General features: G+C 44.6%; 1 protein-coding gene across 1 annotated transcript; it reads right to left on the reverse strand.

Moving 5' to 3' along the window:
* Positions 1-8062: 8062 nt before the first annotated feature.
* On the reverse strand, positions 8063-9618 carry ATP5I (ATP synthase, H+ transporting, mitochondrial Fo complex, subunit E; the record flags this gene model as incomplete). The annotated part of the gene is made up of 2 exons (XM_009878331.1): positions 8063-8088; positions 9520-9618. Coding segments are annotated over 2 exons (125 nt in total), but the record flags the coding sequence as incomplete, so codon positions are not given.
* Between the last annotated feature and the right edge of the window lie 201 nt (positions 9619-9819).

Here is a 9819-nt window from a genome sequence, read left to right on the forward strand (position 1 = left end):
TAAAAAAATTTGTGGTATACAAATACATTCCTGATTGGACTATTCTGCTACTTTAATTAGCTTATGACAAACCAGGGAAGGGCTAGATCTCGTTTGCCTTAATTGTATCTCTTCCTGAAGGTGAGGACCCAGTTCTGCCCTGTCTGTGGCTTCATTTAATGCATCTGATCTCAGATGCCATATGGCAAGTCAGAACAACATTTGGCCCAATAAATCAAGTTATGTGACTATGGAATAGTATTTCTCCTCCACTGAAACATTTTTGACACCAGTTAAATTCATATCCTGATCCATACAACTCCATGTAATTGACAATGTATGTAACCATAGCCTGCAGTGTAGAAAAACTGAAGAAGAGCCAAATTTATTGTACCTAAACCTGTATCTGTTATGGTATGAGAAAGAAATTGGTGGGTAGAGATGAAGCATCAAAACTAATCAGAGTAAACAGTTAAACTGCTCTAAAGAGTTGTGATTCTAGGAAACACAAGGCAGCACTCACTTCAAGAATTTGGATAGGTTACTGTTCTGCAGCATGGAACCATTCATGCAACACCCATCTGCGTGAGCAGGATCTATACCGTATGCTAACTGAGGCTTCTCTCTGTAACACAGAGTATTAGAAGACAGTGTTACCATTCCTCGTTGCAGTTAGTTACCCAAGCAACCTGAATTGTGGCGTGTCCTAAATTTGTTCTGTTTTGCCTCATAATGCCACTGTTATTTAACCCAGTCCTCTTCCAATCATTACCAACCCCACTTCCTTTCCTCCTCCTGTTCTGAGACATCTGGGTTTTAGATTTCCCTCCAGACTTTGAAAACCTGATGACTTTTTATTCAGATAAAAGTTAGTTTTCATGTTTATTCATGTAACCATATTAGAACAGTTACACTTTTGTAGCCTTAGAGACACCCTTCCCTGCTCTCTCTCTCTCTCTCTCTCTCTCTTTTTTTTTATGGCGTTCAGAGATCTGTTTTGCTGGGGATTTTCTTCTTCTTGTGCTATTACTCCTGCTACCTTTAGTGCTTCTTTTACCTTTCAGTGTCTTGTTTTGCATTACAAAATTACTACAAATAAAAGGAAAACTAGAGCTATGGTTGTACCTGGTGACTGTTTATCTGTATCTCAGTGTCATAAGCAAGGTGTAATCCTCTTATCACTATGCAGCAATTCTGTGAGCAGCAACTTGTCTGTGCTGAAAATACAGAAACTTGCCTGTCTGCATGAAAGCTAAATATGCCACTAGTAATGACTTCATGCTGAATGCCTCGGTTTCATTATAACCACGTAGGACACTTTTATCATACAGCAAAGTCAAATAAATCAATTTTTTCAACTGGGCATGCAGCTCGTCCCGCACAACGTCGGGGCAGGCGTGTTGTCATGTTTTTCTGTGGGGGACCATGCATGCATGTGGAGGGATGCCAGTGAAGGAGGCTGTTTCTCCAGTGCGTCTCAGTTCCATGAAGCAGGAGGGTCTCCAAGGCTTCCTTCTTCCAATGGTGGTGGTGGGGCAGGCTGGGAGCCCCACCGCAGCAGGCACCTCAGTTGTGTGTGCCTCAGAAAGCTGGGCCCCACTGCTGGGGACCGAGTGAGTTACTCTCTATCTTCCCCATCAGCTGCTGTGTCCCCCTCCTGCTGCTCCCCTGTCTACCCATGGCACCCTGGATGCTGCAGGCAGAGCAGCTTGGAGTGCTGCCCATGGCTGTTTTGCTGGACCATTTCCGTAGGCCAGTGGTCATGTGTTAAGCTGCTCTGCAGCAGGTTGCTTCTCACGTTGCTGTGGGAAGCCACGTGCAGCAGTCAGAAGGCAATAAGAGAGGCAGCGAGCCAAGACCCTTCATTTTCCTTGTCTTCCCCTTGCACTGTATTTGTTTCTGATGGGATAAAGTCTGTAGGTAGAACTCTTCTCCCTGTAGCTCAATCTCAGTGACTGCAGAGTTCTTGTCTGTCTTCCGCACAGAAGTTGCATCATTGCTGGACAATCAACAGTAACTTGTCCTTCAAGAGAAAGACCTGTGAGAGGAGGCAGAAGTGATCCTTGCAGGTCCATAGGAAGGCAGTGTGTCTGCACTGGCGGGGCTGAGAGGAGGTGCAGGGTGGTGTGAAAGGCCCAGGAGGAAAACATACAAGAGTAGTCTGCGATTATCCAACAGTAACATGCTGGGAGGCACTTATCATTCAACCATGGTACACCAGGACGGGCCCTGACCCCTCGCTTGATCATCCAGGGAAATAATTAATTGCACAATGCAATGTCCTAGACAGATGCAGCTGGTGGAAGGAAATCACTCCCTCGCCACACCTGTGGAGAGGCTGTGATGAGGAGCTTCTGCTGCTGCTGCTGTCTTCTAGTCTGACGCACAGATCATGTCCATGTCCAGGCACAGCAAAGACAGCCTTGACTCCAGTCAGCCTGCCTTTCTCTTCTGCCCCTCACTGTTGCTCTCACTCCTGCTGCCTAACACACACTGAATGTGTGAGGGGAGCACCGACTTTCTTATGCTACACAGGCCAGGTGATGAAAGTGAATTTTTTTACCAAAATCCTATCATCTAACCACATAGCCACTTTACCAAATGACTGGTACCACTGTCCTCTCTAGTGAGAAATCCATCACTAACATGTCTCTACATCTTGCTGAGAGGCGTCCCTGCCCATGACAGGGAGCTTGGACTAGATGATCTCTGAGGTCCCTTCCAGCCTAGGCCAGTCTGTGATTCTATGATCTTGTTCCACCATCACAAGCACAGTACTTGCAATTTCCTCCCCACTGGAGGTATTATCCAGTTAGGTGGAACCTGGAACAGCTCCCAACCACGGTGCTCCCCCTTGGGAGCTGGGAGTTGGCTCCCTGGACTTAACGGGCATGGAGAAGGGAAAGGCCAAGAAACAGATCATTCCAGCATTTTCCCAGGCCTGAGAAAAAAGTTATGTCATTGCAACACAATTCCAGGAGAGGCTCCTGTCCAGTCAGCTCCCTGTTGAGTGCTGGAGAGTAATTTAGCTCTGCCTTGGCATATTTTCCTATACTGCAGAGAACTGTTTTCACCTCTGGCTTGGTGCAGCTCTCAAGTGCAGTGGGAAACAAGAGAGTGCCTGTTTTTTCAGTGCCTCACTGGAGGAGGTAATGCATACAGACCTCCATGCTTGGCTTTGAAAGTGGGGAACAGGGGATAGGGAAATTAATATCTCTGTGAGACTGGCAGGGGATATTTATCAGAAACGAGCTCAGCGGCTGAGAGATGTCATGTAGGACAGTGTCAAACGCCTTGCACAAGTCTGGGAAAATGACATCCATTGCTTTCCCGTGTCAGCCAGCGCTGTAGCTTTGCTGTAGAAGGCCACTAAATTAGTCAGGCACAACTTGCCCCTAGTGAAGCCATGGTGGCTGTCACCAACCACTTGATTACTTTCTATGTGGCTTAGCACAGCTGCCAGGAGAATCCGTTCCAGGATTTTACCTGGCACAGAGGTAAGGCTGACTGGTCTGCAGTTTCGCAGGTTGTCTTTGGTTCTTTTTTTAAAGATGGGGCTTTGACTCCAGCTAAGGCTGGAAAGTGCTTCTCCCCTCCCAGGGAGGAAGGACAGGACCAACTCAACCTCCACTCAGCTCTTCAAAGGAAGAGACAGTACTGAACAACACAGTGGGGGGTTCAGATCCCAGCTACATCCTCCAAGCAGATGTGTTGCCCGTCTTGGCACTCAGCTGAGAGGCTCTATTCTTCCAGCAGCTCCAGACCCAGTGTAAGAAAACCTCTGTGAGAGCCCAGAGATAACTGGATACAAGATTTTATTGCTGTCTGGGCTCAATGGGTCTTAATTCTATCTCAAATGCTTGCAAGAGAAAAATCTGTTTTCTCCATTTCTCTTTCTCTACCCCTTCCACAAAACCTTAAGGTGGGGTATGGGGAAGATTAGGAAAAACATTCAGTAGAGAGAAACTACATCTCAAGCAGCAGCAGAGTACCCAGAAGTCAGATAAACCTAGTACCAGCAGAAGAAAAGTTGGCTGCAGTGTTTTCCAGACTACAGAGCAAACTGAGGGATCTTTTCTCTCATACACTTTCAGAGCTATCTGCTTCTCCTCTCTTTCTTCATCCTTGGCACCTTGGTTTTGTGTCATGCCACTGGGGGTCAGAAGCTCTTTCCTGCTTTCTCCTCTGCACATTTCAGCAAGTTGTTTCCTGTTACTTGCTGCTGGGGGCTGCAGTAGCCTTAGGTTCGCATAACATAGTTATTTCTCCAATTATCTAAAAATCCGTTGCCAAACATAACTTCCATCACATTTGCAGACAAATATTTAGCTTGGTGTGCAGTTACTTGCCCAAGAATTGACCTCAGTCACTTCTCAGTGACAGCAGATATTTACAAAAGGCTTATTTAACACATCCTCATGTTTTCTGTTATCTCCAGCAGTTGGGAAAAGAACTTACGCCCACCCTTTCTGCAAGTCTTTAGATGTATCTGCAGACTATTCTCACATTCCCTCCTTCCTCTAGAGGCAATTCCATTAGCTTTCTCAGGATTGCAGGGGCTAAAGACTGGAGTTGAATTCCCTCAACTCCAAGCCTCCTGACCACGACCTCTCAGGAAACCACCATTCAGCAACACTACCCGACCGTGTAAATCCTCCTAGTCTGACACAGGTGCAAAGCCAGACTCTCTCCTTTTGCAGCTTTGGACAACTGCTTCCAAAAACGTCTGTGCATGGAGTTGGACGGATTACCTTTACTTTTCACGGGCTTGCTTTTCTCTTGCATGTCTTTTATCAATGGAAAAATAGAGCCTTGGATCCAAACACCTCCATGAATCCTCTTCACAGGACACGCATATGAAATGGGGTTATCAAGCCCACCACAGCATCAACGAAAAAAATTATCTCTAGACTCTTGTTAGAAGTCTGACCACCCATGTTGTCTGAATTTGCTCTACTTGGTGCAACCTGTGTCTGCTGTGTCCAGAGCTTTTGCCATTCAACTCTGAGTATGGGACTATCTTTCCCAGACTCTCCCTCAGTTTAAGACAATTAGTTCAGCCCCTTGGCCTCCTAATAAAAATTTTTAAAATATCATTTACTCATCCATTTCAGGACTTTTGCATGTTAACTTTCCTAGGTGATTCTGTCAGATATATTACCTTAGTCTTGCTGCAGATATGTTAAACTTACTACAGCTGTTTAGCGTTGGTCTTTTTCTGGCTTGAACCTGACAATCATCTAGTGCCTGGTCAGAATGGGGTGGCAGAAGGGTAATTTGGTCACTGTGGGATGGTTTTAATGAGGCTCGTGGCACCTTTCCCCCGACATGGGGATTTATCTCAGTGGCAGCTTTCTTGCCTGGCCCTGCAGCTAGGCTATGGGGGCTGTGTGGGAAAGGTGGCACTTCTGCATCATCCTGTGTGGGGATTCTTGCACCCTAATCCCTACAGATTTGACAGACAACCTTGGCTGCAAAGGAAGAACCCATCCCTCTCACATTTAGAACTCACCCCAGCACGTATCAGCTAGGTTACAAGAGACACGGGCCCCAAACATGGGACAACTTCCAGGGGAAAGCAGGTAACGCGCAACGCCAAAGCCAAGAGGAAAGTTCAGATCAAGTCGTTCGTGGTCCTAGAGCTAGGCGGGGCAGTGAAGCTCCAGGTGGCTAGTGCTGAAGAAACTTCTGAGCAGGGTTGCTGTGTTAAAGCACTCTTTATGAAGAGAGACCACTTACCCCACTGCAGGGGCTGCGATGCAGCTCTGTGAAGTGCACTGCAGGTACTCACCAAGAGCAGGCTTGGCTCTGCTGGGAGCAGCCAGACTGCCCTTGGTGACAGAAATAAATCAGCACTGGCATAAACCACTGCCAAGGTGGGACTAAAAGGAGGGGAGGGATGATAACTCCCCCTCCCCGAGACACTCCATGCTTGAACAAGGTGGGACAGTAGGAGCAGGTGAAGGTCAACACATTTAGTCCACCAGAGAGCCACAGGCCACTGCTGTTCTAGCACCTGGGTTCAGCTCCAGCAACCTGAAGACAAGAGCAGCAGCCATCTCTACTGCCAGTCCTTAATGGAACAGCAGTAAATGTATTTCAGCTTAAAGTAAATAAGCATTCTGTTATAATCATAGCATCACAGAACACATTGGCTTGGAAGGGTCCTTTAAAGATCATCTAGTCCAACTCCCCTGCAGCGAGCAGGCGCATCTTCAATTAGATCAGGCTGCTCAGAGCCCCATCAAGCCTGACCTCGAATGTCTCCAGGGATGGGGCCTCCACCACCTCTCTGGACACCCTGCTCCAGTGTTTCACCACCCTCATAGTACAAATCATCTTGTAACATCAAATATAAATCTACCCTGCTCTGGTTTAAAATGACTGCCCCTCGTTCTATCGATACACGCCTTTGGAAGCAGTCCCTCCCCAGCTTTCCTGAAGGCCCCCTTCAGGTACTGGAAGGCAGCTCCAGGTATCCCTGGAGCATTCTCTTCCCCATAGGAGAGGTGCTCCAGCCCTCTGTTTTTGTGGCCTCCTCCGGATGTGCCTCAATAGGTCCACAGCTAATCACATTTTGCTCAAGCAAAGTAAGTTTTCTGGCAGTTGAGATTTAATTTACAAGTGCTGAAAATAAGAAGCTTTTGAAAGAATAAGAGGCCTTTAAGTATGCAACTACATCCTCTTACCCTGAGAGGTCAGGATGATACATCACCTGTATTTTACAGAAACAGAATTTCAACCCAATTGACAGTCAAGATCTTTACTTGGATTAGCACCACCCAAGCACTTCAGTATCTTAAGCCGTACTTTCACAACAAACAGCAAAAAAACTAGTCATGACAGGTAGCTGATTTTTCTGTTCTTTTCTCCTTGACAACATCCTGTCTTAACTGCTTTTCCTTGCAGTTATTAGGTATTGTTAAACTTTCAATTTAAATTCAGTTTTGTTTCATTTCATTTCTCTACACGCCACAGGACTTCCAAATTTTACTAGCTGAGAACACGCCCTAGTAGCTAGGGATTATTTCTTCCAAAGCGTAATCTACAAGAGACTGTCTATTAAGAGCAAATAGTTTAATAAAATCTGACAGTATTTCCTGAAATATTGCCAGCATATAGAAAGATCGAGATCTGAGATTCACTGCTTCAACTTTCTAATCTGCAACATCAGAAGAAAGGAAACTAGCCATTGTCCAAAAAAAAATAAAATATCAGGCCCTTAAATGTTTCAAAGTTACTACTGTTATTTACAGTGACAAAAACAACACAAGTTACTCACAAACACAATCTACAGGTATAGTCTTTTTACCTTGTTCTGGGACATCTGAGATCTGTATGGCTGAGGAGGTGCCTTAGCAGTACACATGCTAATAGCAGCTTACACACTAAAAGCAGACTTCACCTCACATTAAAGGCTGCTAGTTTTTTAAATGTCTGTCACCTGCATAGCCAGTTACTTCTTGTAAAAGACACAGACTACAATTTGACTGTGACTTGTTCTTAGTTTTGGGGAACAATATTTGTTAAAGCTGAAAAGGATATGTGTTTGAGTTGGAACTTGCTCCTCACACCTCAGCATGGCTTGACAAGTCACCGCCAAGCCTGACGGCACTGTCAAATGCAAGAATTCCATGTAATTCTGCTGTGATAACAAATCCACTGTGACAACAAAGCTGGAGAAAAACTCATGGCGACTCCCTGATCGAGCCATTTATTACACAGGTTCAGGCAGCCAGTGCCATACCAGCCTCCTCCACCTGCCTGAATATATTAAAAAAATCGTATGCGTTTTCTGGTCAGAAACATTACCTACAAGTAATAGGTGTAGTGACTGGCGTAGCTGGAGGAATACAAAAGGTGTTTCAGCTGCAGCAATGGCTAGCTTGTGACCAATGCTTCCTGTCACATTGTGTAAATAATTTTGCCGCAGTTCTGTCCAATTCACTTTAAAAAAAAAAGTAGCAACTGAACTGTTCTAAGTACTTTATTGACATAATCGCATGCAGAGTCCAGCAACCACCGCACAGGTCAGAGTCTTGCCATGTACTTCCACGTGGAAAATTAAGATCGAATCTTTCGTTCATTTCAGTATGGACTCTTCACTTGCTAGAAGGGAAGATAAACAAACATAGTTAGAACTACTAGTCCTTCCCACGCAGTATTAAAATATGCAAAGCATTAGTGGGATCAAATCCTACCTTTAAAAGTATGTAATTATTTTTAGCCAGCTTTTATTTTTCCTGCTTCTTCTTATTCAACAGACATGCATTTCATTGCTTTGGGGTGAAGGCAATTTTTTTGGCTCACTCATTAGTAAACGCCAGCTTTCTGAACTGACAATTCAGCTAAGCCCAGAAAAAGCTATCACTACAGCTACATCCAGAAATCTACCTTTAAAGAACAGTATTCAACTGCATTGCACTGAACAAACTTTTAACAATGGCTTTTCTAACTGGACAACCACACCAAAACCACTGTCGGGTAAGCAGACCAGTCATCTGTGTGCCTCTTTAAAATAGATTTAATATTCTGAAGAAGTAACACAGAAATCCATTATTAAGCAGATGAGCAACACTGTAGTATAGGCTCTATCTCCAAAAACATTAAGTTTTGGCTTGACTAGCTAATATCTAAAACACACATTTATTTAGTCCATGACCAATGGAAACTATATATTTAAGATTGTAAAACAGCCGTGCAAGATAGCCTTCTCTCTAGTAAGTGATACAATTCACGAACTTGCATATTTCATTTTTTTATATGTAGTTCATTCAATTTTACACAGTTTTATTCAACATCAGTCTTGTTCAGCACAATGCAAATGTTACTGTGTCACAGGGAAACAGTTACTAAGTGTGAGCTTGAGTTAAACAATTTTCTTCAAGTTCTTCTTAACAGGGGACCCAATAAATAATCCCAAAGATGAAGGGAAAGGATGCTGCAGCAGGAGTACTACAGGATGGAAGGGAATGTACAAATCCTGACTGATCACCTTCATCATGTATTTTTCACATGAGAGACATAGTAAAAGAAGTCAACCTCTAACACTATGTTAGTGATACCACTTAATGAGTTGCAATTACAAGCCATTGCCCACAACTTCTAATTTACATCATCAGTGACATCTGGAAGATTTTGGTACTGCATGGAGAAAAGTGAACACAGGTTTGCTGCATCTAGCTGAATAAGGGACATCTGAGTACAATTAATACAGAGGTCCAGTATCTTCACAAAATAACCAGCAAGTTTCAGCAATTTGCTTTCTCAGCAGAAATTCAGATTGCTATTTAACAAATCCTGTTCAGCTGCAAAATGTTCTTAGCTCTTCCGCTACCAATCCTTGCATTTTGAAGAGCTTGTTAAACAGCAGCACTATCTGCCCTTTACACAATCCCTAAGAACTGCTCCATGGATCCACACGGGTCTGCAGACCAGTGGCTGTAAACCTAACGTTCTCCTGAACCCACTGTTGCTAAACTGAAGTCCCCACACATCCAGTGTGTGCTTTTGCATGGAACACATAAACTGAGGGACTACCTTCTGCAAGCTCTTTTGCAATCCGCTCAAGTTCTTCACGCTTCTTCTTCTCTTCAGCTTCTACTCTTCTCTCTTCTTCAGCAATGGGCTTTAGGTAGTCTGTCATTAACACACTTATTTAAAAGACAGTTTCTAGAACACGGCACAAAACCTCACACCTGCTAGCTCGCTCAAAACGGAGGAAAAATCACTTTCTCTGGGGCAAAGGCATAGTTTATACGAACCCGGGACTTCACACCCAAGGTTCCGAGGCCATCTCGGCTGGGGCGAGGCAGCTCCCGCCGCGGCCAAGAGGCGGGA

The sequence above is a fragment of the Apaloderma vittatum genome, unplaced genomic scaffold (assembly GCF_000703405.1).
Source record: "Apaloderma vittatum isolate BGI_N311 unplaced genomic scaffold, ASM70340v1 scaffold2951, whole genome shotgun sequence".
NCBI classification, from domain to species: domain Eukaryota; kingdom Metazoa; phylum Chordata; class Aves; order Trogoniformes; family Trogonidae; genus Apaloderma; species Apaloderma vittatum.